Source organism: Lissotriton vulgaris, chromosome 6, assembly GCF_964263255.1.
Source record: "Lissotriton vulgaris chromosome 6, aLisVul1.2, whole genome shotgun sequence".
Classification (NCBI taxonomy): Eukaryota; Metazoa; Chordata; class Amphibia; order Caudata; family Salamandridae; genus Lissotriton; species Lissotriton vulgaris.
In genome coordinates this window covers 390,283,315-390,304,703 of record NC_141694.1, presented here as the reverse complement: position 1 = coordinate 390,304,703, position 21,389 = coordinate 390,283,315, and the positions used below count along the sequence as shown (strand labels likewise).

The following is a 21,389-nucleotide window of genomic DNA, read 5'->3' as shown; positions in this document are numbered from 1 at the left end:
TTTTACCTGGTTTAAAATAAATAGTCCAAGCACTTTAGCACTGGTTCCCAGTGGTAAAGTGCACAGAGTCCTAAAAGCCAACAAGAACAGGTTTAGAAAACAGGAGGGTGAAGGCAAAAGGTTTGTGGGTGACCCTGCAGAAATAGCCAAGTCCATGAAGTATAATAATAATAATAATAATAATAACTTATTAAGATCATTCTTCAAAGCTCACTTCTGCCATTATTAAGTGCTGTAACTAATCACCAAACATTATAATTACCCAATTTAATAGTACTCAATTTGCCAGCCTCGGAAGGTTAAAGCTGAGTCATATTCATGCACTAAGATTCTCCTCACACGATTTTCCTCTGAGGTTCCTAAAGTGGTGACATGTTTCTCACACTTAAACATGCCATAAAATTCAATATGCAGCGCAGTGCGATTCGTTTTACCCAGAATATGTGTTAAAAAACAGGACTAATGACTTTCAATTATTAACTACTTTAGTGAAGTTGTCTCTCATTAACGATTGAATCTTCTGATTAGGTTATTGAATATGAAATACTAATGGGTACCTTTCAGAAGTCAACAGAGATGGGGTTAGCCTTGTAAGCTGTACTTCAAAAAAAATTCGCAAGCATAGTAAAAAAGGGAAGACGTAAAACTTTTATAAGGGATTCATAATTCGCTTCCTTTTAAATTACATTCATTTAAGATTTCAGGATCTATAAAGCATCCTGCATTCACGGCTCCTTCCTCCTGTTCTTCATTTCCATGAATGTTGTGAAAACCTTTCTGATACACTAACATCAGCACTTACATTTGGGCTGTTTGATAGTTATAGTATGCATTTTTAATGTAAGCACACTAAACTCTCTTTTGTTTTACCCATGATATATATGATTATATTTTGTGCTCAATGAAAGTAGAAATAGGGCTTCCCACAAAGTGACGAATAGAGAAATGAATTAATGAAACCGATTCCATTTGCAGTGCTTAAAAGTGTGTGATGATGCTCTCATCTTGGCATCCCAGGACTGCTTCACCCAAGCCAAGGCATGCTCTGGACATTCGGAAAGATAAATGTCAAGGAGAACTTCACTGCATGGATAGACGTCTGAGGGTGGTGCTAATGCGAAAGCCAAGACACGCCAAGCTGTTTTAAGTGGCCTCAGATCGAATGACACGCAGCTCAGCAGTTTGGCATGAACAGCTGAGGAGTTTATGTCCATGTCTCCATTGCTGAAGGTGGTAATGTCCGAATTGACGGAAGATTCTTATTATGTATTTAATTGTAGGATAGAGTGTTAACTAATTTCATCAAACTCCGAAAAAGCGATAGCAATGCCAAAAAAAAAAAAATTGCATGTCTTAAACTTGGATTTTTTATTTATAATTGGCAATTAATGTTTATGTAAGGGATTTGCAAGTTTGTTTTTATTATGTAACTAAAGTGTTTCTCGAAATGTCATATTATGGTCCTAGATTCACCTAGATTACAGGCAGTTTTGCCATACTTAACATTTCGGCCAGATTTAACAGGACTTTGTGTTACTGTAAAGTCACTCTGACATAAAGTGGAACAAAGTCTCTAAGGGGCATATTATCAAGAGCGGCGTTAAAATTATCGCCGGTTTAGCGGTGGAAAACTGCCGCTAAAGCGCAGGTTAGATGTGCCGGACATCTAACCTGGGCTACTATTGGAATTCTATAATGCATATTAGCAAGCCCATTATCGCCGTTTTAGCGGCAGTTTCCTGCCGCTAAAACAGCAATAATTTTAACGAGGTTCTTGCTAATATGCCCCATGGTCAGTGGCGGTTTTACCATTAGGGCGTTTGGGCGTTGCCCCACCTATAATTATCAGGCAATTTATTCGAGCGGCGCGTTAGTAAAAGTTTTATAAATTAACGCGCCGCTCGAATAAATTGCCCGATAATTATTGCCCTGCGGCCGTGGTGTGTGTCATGGACTTGGACAGTATGCACTGTCTGACACTGGGTGGCGCTGGACTGACTCTGTGCCGGCACAGTGCGCACTCACTGCGCATGTGGTGTTTGCCCGGCAGGGCTTCTTTAACTAGATAACTATGTGGTTTTAAAAAAAACCACCGATTAGGGGTTTGCCTGCCTAATGCAACGTACCCCATTGCTCAAAAAACGAACGACGTTTTTTTAATGCTCAGCCCAATCCTGATGCTACTTTCTTTAGAGAGCAGCTCTCCTCTAAAGAGAGCAGCATCAGGATTGGCTACTACTGTCCCTCGTCATCGGCAAGTTGGCAGCCATCAGTCTAGGCGCCAACGGGACCCCAGAGCAGAGATGGTGCGGACCCGGTCAAGTGAAGACAAGGTAAGTTTTTTATTTTATTTATCCCCACCCCCCTGTGAGCGAGCCGTGACTGATCTATTGTGGTTGGTGTCTTAGAAGTGATGGGACAGTCTTCAAAAACATGTATATGTCCTCGAGGTACGCACTCAAACTAAAGCAGATGTCGCGATCAAATGAGTGTTATGTAACAGAAAATGGTCGAACTTTGTAAACTATATAGCCTGGGGTTCGCATCTGTAATGGTCCTGGAACTAAATTATATATCTCTGTCCAGCAGAATGCAAACAAGCTGTTATTTGTGCAACGCGGTAATGAGTCGATGCGCCATGCACTTTGGTCCTTTTGAAATATAAGCTTGTGACCCTGCTGTCTCCAATTTATTGCCCATAAATGTATACGAAACCCTGGGGATACTGTCTGCACGCGACTGCGTCTGGCAGAATCATCGCCATGTATTCATTCCCCTGTCCTCTTTGACCTTGAGTTTTCTCACTGAAGAAGCAGGGAGAAATGTACGATTCACAAAAAGAGTATTAGGGCATATCCATTTGTTACGATTAATCAGGCAACGAGTAAAGCAGCATTTCACGTGCAGCTGGGTTTCTCTGGATGTGAGGAGCTTTGGTGACTGGCGCGGAGCCCCCTAAAGGGTATGGTGACCTCATGGGTAGGAGCAGAGCAAAAAAAAACCTCTGGGGCCGAGAGAGAGCCAGTAGAAGTCTCTGGGGGGCAGGCAGTGCACGTCTCATGGGGCACGCACAGTATTATTCTATGGGGCAGGTACACATCTCCGGAAGCAGAGCAGTACTCTCGAGTGATAGGAGCATGTCACCACTTTGAAAATCTACCAGCCGCCACTGAATAGTACAGAACTTTTCGCCCCACCACTTTGAAAATCCACCAGCCGCCACTGCCCATGGTTAAGTGCTCATCTCTCCCCATACTGCAAAGCAGCCCCACAATGTTTGCTGAGTTGTGTTGTGCAATTGTTTAACGACTCTGCACCTTAGTTGCTAATTTTACTATTGTGCAGCAACTGAAAGTTACATTTCATAGGGTTTTAATTTGAAACTGGATGTGGGCTGGGATTGCTTCATTTTCCTTGTGACCTTGAAACTGGATGCTAGACTCTGATATTCAGAAGTCAATGATACAGCAAAGTATTAGACTAATATATCAAAAAACACATATTTACAGCAGCACCAAAAAAGAATCAAAAATAATTTTAAAGTCATTGCAAAGCATTTTTTAGAAAATTGGGCAAATGAGAAATAGAAGGTAGCACGAAAGTCCAGATTTTCACAGTAGAGTTCAAACATATAGAACGTTCTTACTTTGTGGATATTTCAATGGGTTTGGATGAAATCTGTGAAGAGCTCACGGGAACCTTCACAACGTCACACACCCCTAGTTTCCATTTGTAATCATATTCATGCATATGCACCTATATTTAGGCTGCTTTTGATGTCTGTGGTGAATTTACTTATATATATATCTTTTTATAAATTCTTGTGCCAGGATATTAAATTGGAAGAAGTATACATTTGAATACAAATAATACATGTATTACTTCAGTACCAAACTAAAAGTCGGTGTTATTGCCATAGTGTAGCTTACAACCTCGAGAAAAGTGCGGTATGTCCATGGGAACATAAATGTTATTTAGAACCTAATCATTTATCAGACCATTGCAAATGGAAACTGTACAATTTATTACAATTCACTCCTACATTGAATAAAGAATCATTGTGCTTTCGGGCCAGTCTAGTTAGTTAAACCTACTGGTTCAATGTTCAAGCAGTAAAACACAAAAAAAATGATTTACTTTACTATAAAACATGGTGCCAAAAAGACATCTTTATCAAAACGATATACAGTTTTAAATCGTGGAAATAATCAAAACAATTCGATTGGGATTTATTTAAAACTATGCTTAACGACATATGTTTCCCCTCTACAGGTCTGTGTGACTGTATTTATATAGGCTGGAGTGTCTGCAGGCTTGGCATGGCCTCACCCTGTAATTATCCCTGAGAGGTCAAGCGTTTGGTTTCTTAGAGAGACGCTCATAATAAGGTGGCATTCGTTTGAAAAATGTGCAGCATAAAAAGAGTCTTTTGAAGCAGACATCTGCATTTATTGATGCATTTTTATGGCAAATATTGTGGTCGAAATCTTTTTGCTTTGCATCTTCTTCACCCTTTTAAGATGGCTAAATGGTCTAATTGGTTCTAAAAGGCCCCTGTGGGTGTTCTACTACACAATGCCCTCCGTAAAGACCCAAATACCTGCCTCTCCTCCCTCTCTCCCAAAAGTCTGCATCAATAAATAGAATAGAGGCTTTGTGATAACTGTTTACCACAGGACATGGAAAAGCTGTGCAGTTATGCTATATAAAAGTTGTCCCAGCTAACCCTGCATTTTCTTCCAGTGAACTTGACAATCATGTAAGTCCATTAGATTACTTTGACAATACCATTTGCATTACTTTATTCGTTCGAGCGTGCTTAGGTGACACGGGTATTCCACCATGTATGCTCCCATTTAATTGAGGATGTCGTCTGCCTTCTCAAGCCACACTATGTTGCGACTGGATGTTGTTTTTTTCACTCGTAGAATTAGGGACCGACTGAATGAAAGGACCTTGATGCTGTCACACTTTTATGGTGAAGGTTTTCAATTGCCATTGGACACTATTTCCTTCAAGTTACAGAGGTACTTGAACGCTCTTTCCTAGGCGATGCACTATAAGGATTAGTGAAGTCATCAGTTCGTCACTTGGGACAGAGTTAAGTATATGCCACAAGGTTTTTAACCAAGATAAATTCAAGTTTTCTATATTATCCAATAAAACAGAGGCTCATTCCATAGTGAAGATAATTCTCCCGCATAACTCAGTGAATACTGTATAGGAGAACCCTATCCTTGATTTTTGACAGAGGGGACCTTAGGGGCTTCGGCTGTGACTTATAATGGACAAATTAGGCTTTCACCTGCCCATTTGTATATGATCAGAACTATATTGGATGGACTTGGCATTGTTTATTTTAAATAATGGAAGATACATATGTGTATTAGTCCCACTCCACCGAAACACATCAACGGGATATTAAGACATGATCTATGAACACTGGGTGTCTAGTTATGATATCAATTAAAAATCATGAATGCTCAGTGATACATGATTTAGAGGTCTATAAATTTCGAAGACAGATTGACTTATCTTAGAAGGAATCTTCCATGTTTTTTGTAACATTTGGTATATGCTTCCTTATAGATATTTGTACTTTCAACACAGATTGTGGTTTAAAGACCACAAATATGTTTCTGAACTTTTCTGGTATTCTATTTCGACATATTTTGGAGAATGAGTTTATGTATGTGATTAATGTGAGAATTAGTAGCGTGGAGTTTTATTGATGGTAAGTTTTAGTGATTACTAAAGAGACCATTTGTACGTCTGGTGACTGGAGGTGGTGGCTATGGGCTCCTGAATGAACTTCTGAAGTGCAGGCACACAAATACATTTTGGGTGATAGAACTGTCTCAGCAGACCCTGGGAGAAACATAACCAATATGTTTCTGCAAAGGAACCCCACACAGGCTGCTAGTCAGTGCCCCTTAACCCTTTCAACTAGTCATAACAAGTTATTCAACAAGCCATTCCTTATCCTGACTCAAGTCATTCCTGTAGCCTATTCAAACAGATCATGGTGAACCTCTTATTTCTTCACACTTACTTCAGTTGAACCGCTTAGCCATCCATGACACTGTAGCCCCTCCTTTGTACAGTACCACTTAACCAATCACTCCATTATTACTCATTAGCAAGTCCACTCCAAGCTTACCACTCCAAGCAGTCTCCTGAACAAGTCACTTTAGTTAACCCCTTCAACCACTTACCTGTTACCTTATCGGTCATTCAGGTTAACCTCTGACTGAGGCCCACTGTCATCCCAACAGCCAGATAACTCTGTGCCATGCCATCACTCCATTTAACACTTTAGCTGCTTCGAACCTTCAGCACCCAGTGCTGAACGTTCGAATAACGAGCGCTGGCCCGTCGGCCAACGGTCGTGCGCAGCACTGGGGAGGTAGCGCTCGTGACGACCGTTGGCCGACGCCAGCGCTTAAGGGGTTAACCCCTCTACAGGCACTTGTTTCCCAACAACCACTCACAGAACCCATACTACCTGCTTACACCACACACCAGTAATTTCAGGTACAGCTAATCCCATATTTCTGCCAGCTCTGTCACTTTACTGTTTCTCCTTGTCCATGTGCTTGCAGAATATGTCACAGATGCTGCTTTGTTCCATTTACAACCAACTAAATCTAGAGAACATCTGTCTCATTCCCTTCCAGTGCTATAGTGAACTCAGGGCACTACTACTTGCCATTGTGGCTTCCATTGTAAACAAACAACTGGCTTCTGTCACCAGTCCTCCATCTCTACCCTGGCAGTCAAATGGCAGTTAATTAACCTATCTTCCATGTGTAACGGTTATTGCTGTATTTCTAGCACCTATATATGTCCAGTTCCCTAGTATTCTGACTCATAAGAGTTTCAGACTGGTTGGTCATGTCAGTGTTCACAAAATGGGTGATGAAGGAAGCCCAGAAGTATACTCAAATACTTGCATATCTCTAATCCCACTCTTTGCATGGTCGAGGTGTGATACATGTTTGCTCGGCTCTTCAGCTATATGCCCCACAGACTCTTTGTGTAACTAGGCGACCTTAAAGGCAGGGGTGACTGTGAGCCCATGATTACCCCATCACCAAGGCTGTTTTCCTCTCTTTACACATACTCCTGGGAACCAGAGCTGCCATGTACAGTTAGTGCATTCTCCACCCCTCCTGGGTAGGCTTTCCTCCAAGCGACAAAATAATAATTCTTTTGTTGCCCTTCCTCCAGTCTAAAGTGAAGAGGACTGCATAGAAGTTCTCCGGCATATGCGGGCACATGCATCATTGTAGGAATTTGCATTTCTTAAATTGCGAAAATTAAGGAATCGCAATTTAGGAATTGCAAAATCCTATGCATCAAGAAATCCTAAATTTTTTTAGGATTTCTTAATTTTCGGAATTTGCGATTCCTTAATTGCGAATCGCAATTAAGGAATGGCATTACATTGATTCCTATGGGCCTAGAGGCCCATAGGAATCAATGCCGTTTTGCATTTCTATTTTTTGGAATTCGCAATTTGTTGATGCATTGCAAGGGTGCAGAGGGGGTCCAAAGGACCCCCCCCCTGCACACCTGAAATATATTTTAAAGTGCATGTTTCACATACACGTGTCCTAAGGACATGTGTGTCTGTAACATGACACTTTCCAAAATGCATTTTTGTGCTTTTTTAAAAGAATTTCGCAAATTAACACGAGGGTCAACCTCGTGTTAATTTGCACTTCCTATTTCAAAATTCGCATTTTTAAAAAAATTGATGCATTGCATTTAAGGAATCGCACAAATGCGATTCCTTAAATGCATTCGCATTTTTAGGAAAAAAGCGAATTTTGAAAAATTGTTTCATGCATCCCAAAAACGTATTTAGGAAGCGCAAACGGCCGAATTTACCGATTCTCACCGTTTGCACTTCCTAAATAGGTTGATGCATGTGCCCAATGGGGTACTAAATTCTTTCTGCCAGTGAAATTCTTTCTGCCAGTAATATTCAGGACACTTTGCACCAGTTATCACTTAAAGATGTTCTTGGCCAAGACGGGATGGAATACATTAATGGAAGTTAGGGATTAAAGCTTTCATTGAAGCAAAGTCCCAAGTCACTAAAACTGCTTGAGCTCCAAGTGTAGCTAATATGCAAAAAAAAACTCAAGACTCACCAATATTCTGGTGAAAGTCATAACCTATGGTCAAACCTTCGTTCTTACTTCCTTTTGCATCAGGATCATTTGATACCTCCATTTTCAGACTGTTGCCTGCTGGCTAAAGTGAGTACTCTTGTGGAGACACAATTTTCCTGTCAAATCCCGCTAAAGTCAAATCACTGACCCTCCCCCCACTAAGACAGTGAGAAGATTGAGGATAGTGTTCCTTCCTGACACAATAGCCCACTTGCACTATCTAGATGTAGCTTTACTCTAAATAGAACAGAAAGTGGCAATCCAAGCTGGGGACATCCCTCACTTCTGTCCTATCCGTTTCACCATCAGACAGCAGTCAGCCTAGTGATGGCTTCCCTCCAAGCAGCTGTTTGCAAGCACTCTTGTATATGTACTCTGCATTCCAGACATGCAAATACTAATGTTTCTCTTAAACATGCATGTGGTGTGCTCACAAAACTTTGGCTCACCTAGAACATCATCAAAGTGGCTGACAAGGGGAACATAGGATAACCCACTGTTTCCTATAGTACATAATCTCCAGCTTTCTTCTGCATCCATGTCATCAGAATTCTGTAACTATTAGGGAAGAAACCTGTTTTTCTATACTCAGTCTCCTTTTATCATTAGTTTACCTTTGTTATGAGTAAACAAAATATACTATTCTTAAGAAGTAAGGGGACATTCCTGTTGATTTACTAGTGATAACTGTTATACTGTCACTGATACCTACCTTCAAGGATCTCTTACAGAGTTTAGGTCACCTGACTACTGCTACTATAGGTGAGCTGTCACAACTATGGAGTCTAACCTCAGTATTCTTAATACTAGCACATAAGCCAGTATGAATTGTACACAGAACCATCTGTGGTATACGTTGGTGCTTACTAATGACTATCCCAATTCTGGGGGACCCACTGACATTAGTTAAGTCTGTAGCACATCTGTTATCTATTGCAGTCTCCTTTCTGTTAACCGGATTAATTATTCCATTTGAACTGGCAATTAAATATATCTTTGTTTCATGGCTTGCAGAGTGTGATGACAGGGTCCACCTCCTTGGCGCATCCCATGTAGAGATCAACTATTTTATTATGAGTTATTTTTTTGGTTTATTCACACTTTTATGCGAGTGAGGTCTCACAGATGCATGGCCGTTGGCCGTTAAGTTAACAAGTATGTGCCCACAACAAGCGAGAGGCACCTTTTGCTATGTGTATGTCTAGCATTTTGTTCACCTATGAACACTTATGCTGTTTGTCTAAATTGTACATCGTCATCTCCAAGTATAGGCTAAATTCCAAACTGGAGACAACAAAATAAGTGAACCCAAAATTTCGAGTGGGAATTTACTGATAACCTGGTATTCAGCATAATGATTAGTTTTTATATGGCGCTGGTAGCGGCAGTGCTCAAATGGTTACACACAGCCACAGAGTATGTCTAGCTGCGTAACATATATCTTTTCTCATGATCTTTTCTTCACAGAAATTGTTACAAGAGGTGACTTCCTTCATGATTAAAAGGTTTGTCGGTACAAACCTTTATTCGCAAGCTGTAGCATGCATGCGATTTTGATTTTTGGTCCTGACGAAAGTCATATTGACCCATAGAGGCACTTATCTAGATGGCTGAAACAGGTTTACCATATTGAGGATAATTGGGATCAATTTAAATCTCAAAAAGATCCACCACAGATTTTAAAGTTTGACTAGGACCACCATTATTAAAATCACTACATGTGGAAGAAGTTCCTGAGCCAATTTTAAAAATCGCACACTGCCAATGAGCACACTGTCACAATCAGAAACCCCCCTAGTTCTGCTGTAATCAGGCGTCATAGCGCCCTGGAAGTATTCAGCGACCAGGGTGGGAACCCAATAATTAAGCATGTCACCAACTAGGTTGGTAAGCGAGGGTTCTTAAAAACCATCCTGCGGGTTTTAAGGCACACTCGCCAAAAGAATTATGAGGATTCCAATCTTCAAATCTTTAGCTGAGTAGGTAGCGAACTCTCACATCTATTATGTACTGCAGGATAAAGACTGAGTCATTGTGATTGGATTTGAACCTGTTGAGGTTACTGAAGCAGTAAAATTAACAGAGCCATCAACTGCCCTGTATGGAAAATAAGGTGAATTTGGCCCTATGCACTCTTAAATTGACTTGGTTTCCCCTCCGACACAATTTTAACAGTAGGATGGAGTGCTATACATATAACGTTCATATATCACCTCAGGAAAGTTCAGTTTAAGTTCAAGTAAGAAGTGGAGTTTCAAAATCTTAAATAGTTTCAAGTGGCACTGTATTTTTAGAAAAATCACAAGATTAGAAAGAGAAGGTGCTGACAGTTTTGCAGCCCCCTCTCTGAATATTGCTGCTCAATAAACAGGCTGGAAGGTTTGTTTGTTTTTATTGTAGCCCTTGTCTGGAAAATCACAGGAGTCAGGCTTCTCATCTAATTTCATGTTAATTTAGCAAAAACGCAAATTCAAAAAACTCTTGCAGGTCCGCTGAGAGCATTCTGGAAAGGACTGTCTAGAAAGGAATGCACACTCAGTTTCACTCAGTAGAACTCTAAACCAGCAACTTATTTCCTTATAAATTTTCTATTTTTTTAAAAAACTAAAACAGATTTGGGACTGCAAGCTAACTATATTTTAAAGAACAATTTGAGGGCAAAAATAGGTTATTGGGGAGCAGCAGGATTTTCTGCTGTTGCACACTGCTGGAGCATGCCAGTTTGCAGCAGATTACCTTTATTTTTATATAGCCGCCAAGTTTACCAGCTCCAGTTTTCCTGTGAATTCTGGAACTTATAGTCTTGTGTGTTCTATTATAAAACAGGACTTCAAGTCCCAGAATTCAAAGAAAAAACCTTTGAATGAAGCAACACATCACACATGGACCTGGGAATGTTGGCAGGCTTGTTTTCAGTAGTCCTGCAGACCTTTCCTTGGACCTCTGGCGGATGTCCCAGGGTAGGGCAGAAGATGGAGCAGAACAGAGTTGCAGATATTGCATTTCCCTGCAGCCACCCAGGTGGCAGAAGGGAGAAATAATTCCCTACAGCCAAATTTAATTCCAGCCACATTAGTTGACACCTAAAGCTGCAGAATGTCCTGAGTGTATGAATTAAAACGAAACAGATCTTGGACCATGAGTTTTACAAGGATAGTATCTGCCATGTGCATTTAAATTTCAAGAACCATTTTCAGTTTCCCACTGGAATTTGCTCACTCATGGAAAATAATGTTCAACTAATTGACCAAAACGAATCTTCGGGTGGTTAATGCATTTATTTGAGAAACAAAAATCTTGTTAAAGCTTCAAATAGATCCTTCTCCTGAACAGATACGTTCCAAAAAGAAAAGCATATCACTTCCTTATCTCGATCACCAATTGTGCTAGTCCACCAACATTGTGGCCAGCTCCTACTTATGTGATTTCAAACTCAATAACATTTCCAGATTGCTTTAGTTTTATTGGCCCAAATTAACTTAAGTTAGAGTCTGGCTTAAAGTTTGGCAGACAGGTTATTCTGTCACAAACGTCAGGGATATACAGTCCGCCATACAGCATTCAATGGCACGTGTAATCCAGTGGACGGCCATATAGATTCAGTGGCACTTGTAATACAGCTGACGGGATGTCCATAATATTTGTGAAGGTGTAATCCATCCACCCACACATAAATGAGGCCCTTAGAATTTAATAGGCCATATTTGATTTATTAGGCCGTACAATAAGTCTAATGAAGGAGCCCAAGCCCTAACAGTCTATTAGATAGTTGAGCATATTTTCCGAGTTCTTCAGTGTAAACAATTAGTGACACCTCATAAATTAATCTTTTACTATCATTTTTTCAAAATGTCTTACTAGTTTAGGCATTGTGAGTAGGCTAGCTTCCCAAAGAAGTACTAGGGATACCATAGAGAACCTGCGGATCTTCAGAATGTATAAGTATGTGATTTTGTTTATTGAGCAAGCTCCTAAGATTGTGTTAAATATCTACAATCTCTTACTGGTCCATGACCTTTTCAGACTTGCTTAGCACACACATAAGCATGTTTAATACAAACAAAGAATGGCAGCCTAGTCTCCTTCAGTTCAATGTACAGCAAGAGAAGTGAAAGGCCCAGTCTTTAGTATGTTTTACTACAGAGACAATACTAATATATGTTGTGCAATTTTGTGTTACATTTCGTGGATTGTTTTATTTGCTCTACATTGTTATGTCATGTTATGTTAAGAAATTTTTTAAGCGCGACAGCTGCCCCAGCAAAGAGGCGTCCCGGCGCTACCAGATCAAGAGACAAATAATAGAGGCTAGCCAGAAATTAGCAGGAGAAAACTATAATGATGGAAACAGAAAGGTTTTAATGGCCTTCCGAAAGACCAATATGTTCTTCATGCCACGAATGTGGATCAGCAGGGAGTTCCACAGTTTGGCCGCCAAAACCCAAAAAGAGCGGCCACCCATGTGGCATAGTTTGATACGTGGCGCGTTCACCAGATATTGGCCCAGCGAGCGCAAGCTGCGCCGCGGAACATACCAGGTCAACAAAGGGCGTAGTAAGGCCGGACTCTCGGTTTTAAGAATCTTAAACGCAGTAATCAGAGCTTTGAACTGAATCCGAGACGCAATCCGGAGCCAATGTAGTTTTTCCATTGTTGCTCTGACTGGGCACCAGCGAGGGAGACCGATCAGGGTTCTCACGGCCATGTTTTGAACCCTTTGGAGTCGCAGGATCTCAGCTTTATTAGCGCCCAGGAGCAACACGCTCGCGTAGTCCAAACATGAGGTGACCATGGCTTGTATGATGAGTTGACATACCGCTGGTTCAAAATATTTCAGGATGGGTTCAAAGCCTCTCATAAGGCCCACAAACATAGCTGCCACTCTCTTGGTGTGGGTCTGGAAGTTTAGTGAGGAGTCTATCCAGACTCCCAGGTTCTTAACAAGGGCCTTTGGTGTTGGCATTTCGCCCAGCGATGCTGGCCACCAATGCTCAGTCCAGAGTTCTTCCCTGCCAGCAAAACTTCTGTTTTGCTGGTATTGAGCTGCAGGCAATTGTCTGTCATCCACTGGGCGAGAGCTGTCATTCCATCTCTAAACCTAGTAGCCGAAGCAGATGGCCCTTCAGATAGAGTGATGACCAGCTGGGTATCATCCGAATATGATACCAGCGTCAGGCCCCACTTTTTTGTTACATCGGCCAGAGGTTGCACGTAAAGATTGAACAAAGATGGACTAAGTGCAGAGCCTTGTGGGACCCCCTGACCAATAAGGTAAGGCTTAGAGATGTACGGTGGTGCCGAGACCCGAAAGGATCTCTCCTCAAGGAATGATCGAAACCACTCTAGGGCAGATCCCGTGATCCCTATTGCCTCCAACCGGGACAGGAGAATGCCATGAGACACCGTGTCAAAGGCAGCACTGAGATCTAGCAGAATCAGTGCTGCACTCCGACCGGCATCAATCATCCTAAGATGTTCAGCTGTGGCAAGTAGGGCCGACTCAGTGCTGTGACCCGGCCTGAACCCGTTCTGAGACGGATCCAGGATGTCATTGTGGCTCAAATAGCGGCATAGCACATCATTCACACGGGCCTCCGCAATCTTGGCCGCCCATGGAAGAAGGGAAATGGGTCTAAAATTTTCTGGCTTAGATGGATCTAGAGAGGGCTTCTTAATGATGGGGGAGACCCAAGCCTGTTTCCAAGCTCTTGGTACTTTAGCAGAGGAGAAGGATAGGTTAGTTATGTTGCCAAGCGGCTGTTGGAAGTGCGCCAGGGACTCCATAAATTGAGCCGGCCTCATAGGGTCCGCTGGGGAGCCAGATTTCTCCTTCCTATATAGTTTAACTAGCTCATCATCAGTGATCTCTGGAATGACTTTCAAGATGGGGCCATCCGCCCTAACCTCTCCGGAGACTTGAGGGCCTGGTAGATACTGTGGAAAGGTCTTATAGATCTTTTGCACTTTTTCAATAAAGGTGGTCATATAATGGCAGGGAAGTACACATTGAGGGTTTACACATTTTCTACCTGAACGTTTATGATTATTAAATGTGTTGTGATCATTAATCCAAAGTTGTACATCACTGCCTTACCTGTTAATCTCCAGAATGTGCACCCCATATTTGCTTTCAATTCTGTACTTTCCTGGGTCAGTTGCTGTGCTAAGCAAAGATTCGTTTTTATACCTGACAGTAAAGAAATAAAGTAATCAAAGAACAGCTCAGCAATATCAGAAGTACATTTACCAAGAATGATATACTCTATAATATGTACACTACGACATAGATGCGTGATACCTATCAACCAGTAAAGATGGTCTCACTTAGAGACTAATTTTTATAACATTACCAATTCCTATTCTAACTAAAGCAATGATATATAATTGAATTTTCATAATTTATTCATTTTTAATATTTATTTTTGATTTAATATGGATGAGATACAAAATGCGAGAAAAGAAGAATATGTTCAGCTACTGAATTAAGTTTATTGATTTTTAAGACAGGCACCACAGTATTAGTCTTTTAACAAACTTAAATCAACCAAGAAACATTTCACTCTTTCCGTATTAGATATAATTCCCCAATTGTCCTAAAACCATAACATATTTCAATTATTAGTGCTTTATTTATATAAGGTTTTCTATTTAGAGCTTTTGAAGTCAAACGATCTTGGACCTGTAAATTGATATTTACACTTTTGCCTGGAAATCAAAACCCATGTTATGTGCAAGTTGGGGAATGAAGAGAGTAGACCACAGAACACACTTCTTCAAACTACACATTGCTTGGTAAAAGACCATTGCCCAGATTTATCATAGTATTGCATTGCCCTTGCATCAAGCATGGTGTCACAAGGGCAATGCAATGCTTAAGTCAGATTTCATTACAAGACCGGAGGCTAACATTATGCATAATCTTTTAATGCACTCACAAGCAGCTGCAATACATCATAAACAAACAGTTCTAGAATGGAATGAACAAGAGGTATGAAAGGCATGAGCCCTAAGGAAACAGTCTTTTTTAAATGAGGCTCGCAAGCAGATACGTTTCCTTCTATTACGATTTCAATTTTTTTTTATTTAATGCTAACTTCAAGACTGCCTATTTACTTGTGCCTTTTACATTAGGATCGATTGATGAGGCTTCTTTCCCCTCATTTTCCACTTCATTTCCCCCCTTGAAATCCAATTTATGGTCTTCAATCCCTCCCGGATCCCCACCTCCTTCACAATCTCTTCCTATTGATAGTTCTTACCGGTTGGGGCTGAATAACCGGTTTCTTTTAGTCACCACCTTCTCCCTATTCAGGGAGATCGGCTTTTCCTCCTGCTCTGTCTCTGCGACGCTCGTGCCCCAGCCACGATCTCGCACCATCGAATCACCCTGCGGTCCCATCTGTGTTTGCGCATTGGTCGCACGCCAGGGAGTCTCGCTATTATGTTCTCCCAAATGTGCCCGTATTTTGGTGTTTTCTTCATACCGCTCGAGCGCGTCATTTGACACTCTGTGGCATTCGACACTGTCTGCCACCGCACCCTAGTGCAGCGCCTCAGCAACGTCGGAAATCAGGAGAAGGCACTGGAATGGATCATCTCCTTCCTCGACGGAAGAACACAGAGAGTCCGTCTACCACGGTACAAGCCAGAGGCCACCAAAGTCATCTGCGGCGTCCCTCAAGGATCCTCGCTGAGCCCCACCCTCTTCAACGTCTACATGAGCCCCCTCGCGGCCATCGCACGCCAACACAACCTCAACATCATCTCCTACGCTGACGACACCCAGCTGATCCTCTCCCTGACTAGCGACCCATCGCCACCAGAGCCAACCTTCACGAAGGGATGAAAGATGTAGCCGAGTGGATGACGACCAGCCGCCTGAAACTGAACTCAGACAAGACGGAAGTCCTCATCCTGGGTTCCTCGCCCTCCACCTGGGACGACTCCTGGTGGCCCCCCACCCTGCGGTCCCATCTGTGTTTGCGCATTGGTCGCACGCCAGGGAGTCTCGCTATTATGTTCTCCCAAATGTGCCCGTATGTTGGTGTTTTCTTCATACCGCTCGAGCGCGTCATTTGACACTCCGTGGCATTCGACATTGTCTGCCACCGCACCCTAGTGCAGCGCCTCAGCAACGTCGGAAATCAGGAGAAGGCACTGGAATGGATCATCTCCTTCCTCGACGGAAGAACACAGAGAGTCCGTCTACCACCGTACAAGTCAGAGGCCACCAAAGTCATCTGCGGCGTCCCTCAAGGATCCTCGCTGAGCCCCACCCTCTTCAACGTCTACATGAGCCCCCTCGCGGCCATCGCACGCCAACACAACCTCAACATCATCTCCTACGCTGACGACACCCAGCTGATCCTCTCCCTGACTAGCGACCCATCGCCGCCAGAGCCAACCTTCATGAAGGGATGAAAGATGTAGCCGAGTGGATGACGACCAGCCGCCTGAAACTGAACTCAGACAAGACGGAAGTCCTCATCCTGGGTTCCTCGCCCTCCACCTGGGACGACTCCTGGTGGCCCCCCGCCCTGGGCAGCGCACCCAAACCGACAGACCACGCACGCAACCTGGGCTTCATCTTGGACTCCTCCCTCACCATGACCAGACAAGTCAACGCCGTCTCCTCGTCATGCTTCAACATCCTGCGCATGCTACGGAAGATCTTCCGGTGGATCCCCACCGAGACCAGGAAGACGGTCACCCAGGCCCTCGTCACCAGCCGACTGAACTACGGCAACGCCCTCTATGCCGGAACCACCGCCAAGCTCCAGAAGAGACTCCAGCAGATCCAGAACGCCTCAGCCAGACTCATCCTCGACATCCCAGGACACAGCCACATCTCCGGACATCTGAGAGACCTGCATTGGCTCCCCGTCAACAAAAGAATCACCTTCCGCCTCCTCACCCACGCACACAAAGCCCTACACGATCAAGGCCCGAGCTACCTCAACAACCGCATCAACTTCTACGCTCCCAAACGACATCTCCGATCAGCCAGCCACGCCATCGCCGCCGTCCCCCGCATCCGAAGAACGACAACAGGAGGAAGGTCCTTCTCCTACCTGGCCGAAAGACCTGGAACTCCCTCTCGACCGACCTGCGCCTGACCCAAGACCACCTCTCCTTCAGGAAGAAGCTCAAGACCTGGCTATTCGAGCAGTAGCAGCACTCCCCCCCCCCCTAGCGCCTTGAGACCCTCCGGGTAAGTAGTGCGCTATATAAATGTCTGTGATTGATTGATTGATTTGAAGAACGGTCCTTGGCAACAATAGCGCAACGCGCGCCTCCCCCTAAGGGCCATTCCTCTAATTTACTCTGGTGGCAGCTGAACTTGAGCGCTCGTACTCGTCAGTTACCGGCTGCCACCGGAGACTGTTTTGGAATCTGTTTTTTGATTAGACTACTTCATAACGCTTCCAGTAATCCATAAAAATAAAAAGGAGAAGGAGAAACAAGTTTTAGGAAATTCATATTTTTCTACATAATTTATCCCCATAATGTCGGACAATAATTCAGATGACGATGCTGAAGCTTCTTCCCCTATTTACAACAACGAATCCTTTAAAAAGTTCCTTCAAAATGAGATCTTGTATTTTAGATACATTAAGGAGCCTATGTCTTCTAAAAGACCCCTCCGCTCTCAAGACAAACTCCGTGAAGGGCCAACTTCTCTCAACCTCCCTCTTACTAACCAGCGTAAAAAAGCAAAAAAAAGTATTTATTCCAAGCCTTATACTAAAAGAAACATGGGAGGTCCTAGCACCTCAAATGACTTGGGAGGTTGTAGCACCTCATTCATGAAAGGAGGTCCTCACACCTCAAATTTGAAAGGTGTCCCTAGTGGCACAATTTACTCAGGTGTCCTTAGTGGCACAAATTACTATGGTGCCTCCCACGGCACATCTTACATGGGTGTCCCTAGTGGCACAAAAGATCGGTGTGCTCAATATATTACAAACTGAGATTCAGAAAAGGAGGATCTCTTTCCAGAACCTTCAGATGAATTTATCCTTGATTTGGACAGTGATGAGGACCTTGATTTTGAAGAAGAGCTTAATGATGTCTCACCATCGTCATCTAAAGATTTCGTCCTTGACCCTTTCCGAGAGGAAATGTTTTCACCACTTAATATATCCTATCCTAGGAGCTCAGATTAGTTTCCCCAAGAACATGTGGCTACATTTATTAAAAAATGGCTCAGAAATACCCTGGAAAGGCAGACTCGGAGAACCCTCAGATGGGAATGTCCTTGTCCATCTATTCAAGATAAGGTCTGCCAGACGCCTAACCTAGATCCTGACTTAATTAAATTTATTTTTAAACTGGGAAAGGAACCCAGAAAGGGTATCGAGAAGTGCCTTAAGGGCTTCCAGGATCACCTCCGTGACATCCTGGGTCCCCTTTCCAGAATCTTAGACGCAGCAGAAGATTCTCATATCAATGATGTCCCTCTGGACACTGACATGATCAGAGGCTGGAGCCAAAGGGTGCTAGTCTTCCTCAGCAATGCTAACTTCAACCTTAATACCGAAAGAAGGAGAGCCCTTCTCACTAAAATTAATCTAAACTTGGGCGACATGGCCGAAGAAGAACCTTCATTAAACCCTAAAGGCCTCCTTTTTGGCAAAAACATGATTAAGTCTATTGGCAAACATGTATCAACCTTCACCGTCCTAGATAAGGCCCAAAACAACATGAAGCGTATTTTTAATTCAAACCTTTTGATCGGGCCAGAAGAAGGAGCCTTTCTTTATGTTCTGGCCGAAACTACCAAAGGCCCTTTGCTAGGTTCAGAGGCTCTGGAAGAGGCTTCTACCAATCCAATTTTCAATCCAACCCTCAATTCTTCCCCCAAAGAGGAAGGGGCTCACGCTTCCCCCGTCCCCTTGATGTGTCGATTCTTACACAGCAGGGCCTGTGTGATCTCGAACATTGTAGATCCGTGCACAGGACTCGTCGCTCAGCGGACACTTCAGCCGTGGGCAGGCGCTGCGTCGATTCTTCGGCTGCACCGATGCATCAGAATTTCTTCTTGCACTGCTGCATTGTGTCGGAACCAGGCGATGCGTCAATTTTCACAGTTCTTTAGTCTTTTGGAGTTCCCAGCCCCAGAAACAACCTCCAGAGGCCCAGAACACTGGCAGGCAACTCTTGGCAGGTCACAACTCCCAGCAATGGAGTTAAGGGGAAACTGGGGTGAAGTCTTTGTGTCCCTAAGACTTCAGAATAGGAGGCAAGCTCTGCTTCAAGACCTTGAAGATCCTCCACAAGCAGGAGACACAGCACACAGCAAAGTCATTGTCCTTTGCTTGGCAGAAACAGCCACTGCAGTCCAACCCCAGACAGTACACAGCAAAGGGGCAGTACTTCTGCTCAGTTTCTCCAGCTCTTATTCTTGGCAAAGGTTCCTCTTGAATCCCAGAAGTAATCTGAAATTTGGGGGCTGGGCCCCGCTACTTTTTGTAGCACAAATTCCTTTGTTCTCTGGTGGCAGAGAAGATCTTTGCCGAGCCCAAACAAGTTCTGTCCTCTCTGGTGCAGCTCTCCGGCAAGAGGTGGAGACAGCATTGTCCAAGGCAGACCAGGCCCACTCAGGTGTGAAGGAAATCTCTTCCCCAAACTCTAAATGCGGCCCAGGTCTATTCAGCCCAGCCCTGACTCATTCAGGAAGGGCAGGACTCACATCAAACCCCCCCTTCTGTGGCTGTCTGAGAGAATGCACATCCCAATGCCCTGTCACTCCAAAGCCAGTCAGTCAATACACCAACCTAGCAGAGACACACTGAATGGCTAAGCAAGAAAATACCCACTTTCTAAAAGTGGAATATTCAAACCCAGAATGTAATCATCCTTACTAAAAGATGCATCTTTAGATTCTGAGTTCAGGCATACTAAACTTTATCTTCCTATCTTGTCCTGAAGGTAAGTTATATTCATAAGATGTTTTAAATAAACTCACATTCCATCCTATGGAACAGATAGCCTTTCCATAGTGAAAAACAAATTGCTCTGTAGTTCACTACCAGGACATGTCACACACACACCAGTACATGTCTTATCTTTAACATACTCAGCACCCTGCCCACAGGGCCTACATTAGGGGTGAAGTAAATGCAAGAAAAGGGAAGATTAGGGACTGACAAGTGGCTGCACTTGCCAAGTCGATATTGGCGGCAAACCCAACTGCACATAGACACTGCAGTGGCAGGTCTGAGTTACTTTTGAAAGGCTATTTCTGTGGGTGGCACAATCAATGCTGCAGGCCCACTAGCAGCATTTCATTTACAGGCCTTGGGCACACACAGTGCACCGTATTAGGGACTTAGAAGTAAATCAAATAACCAATCATGTAAACACCAATCCATCATAACATTTTACAGGGAAAGTATATTCACTTTAGCACTGATCAGCAGTGGTGAAGTGCTGAGAGTCATAACACCAACAAAAAAAGGTCTGAAACGATAGGCCAAAAAGTGAAAAGTCTGGGGATAAACCAGCTGGATAAGCCAGGTCTAACAATGGTCTACAAGTTAAACAGTCTATTCAGTTTATGATTTATGTATGGTGCATATAGAAATTGTTGAAAATGCCTTGGCTTACCTAAAACCAGTTAAAAAAATATATAGATTTAAAAGAGATCCGTGGTAGTAAGACTCAGTTGGACTGTTTATCCTAAGTACAATAGTACATGGGTGAACAGACAAAGACTGAGAGTGCAGGGAACTCTGTTATCTAATAGTCTTCCTAAAAAAGAATAAGTAAATAAAGACTTCCTTCGTATTAGAAAGATGCTTAGGACTCCGTCGTTGACAGTGATTCAGGGTTAGGCATTTTTACCAGCTGTCACAGGCTTATGTTTGATGCTGTAAATCAGGGGCAGGGTCAGTCGTCTGGGGTAAATGACCCATTCCTTGAACCAGCCGTTGAGTAAAAATAGAATATAGCATAAAATAACATAACAAAACTTAACATAACATAACATAACGTAGTCCAACATATTGTGACATAACAATAAGTAGAAACATCAAAACCTCAGTCTTTAGGAGGTGGCCAAAAAGTAGACGAAGAGCCAATATTTCTGGTAGCAGAAAGAGTGCTTACCAAACTGGGGACGGAGAAGAAACAATTATGTCCGACATCACAGGTAAACTGCAACAATACCACATACACCATTAACAGAGATGAGCATGGTCTCCATTC

General features: G+C 43.0%; 1 protein-coding gene across 1 annotated transcript in view; it reads right to left on the bottom strand.

Moving 5' to 3' along the window:
• Positions 1-21,389, bottom strand: part of MYOM2 (myomesin 2) — a 731,038-nt gene that overhangs the window by 622,561 nt on the left and 87,088 nt on the right. Inside the window, exon 6 of the mRNA XM_086926415.1 lies at positions 14,275-14,367. Coding sequence (XP_086782541.1) covers positions 14,275-14,367 — 93 coding nt within the window. The remainder of the gene's footprint in view (positions 1-14,274; positions 14,368-21,389) is intronic.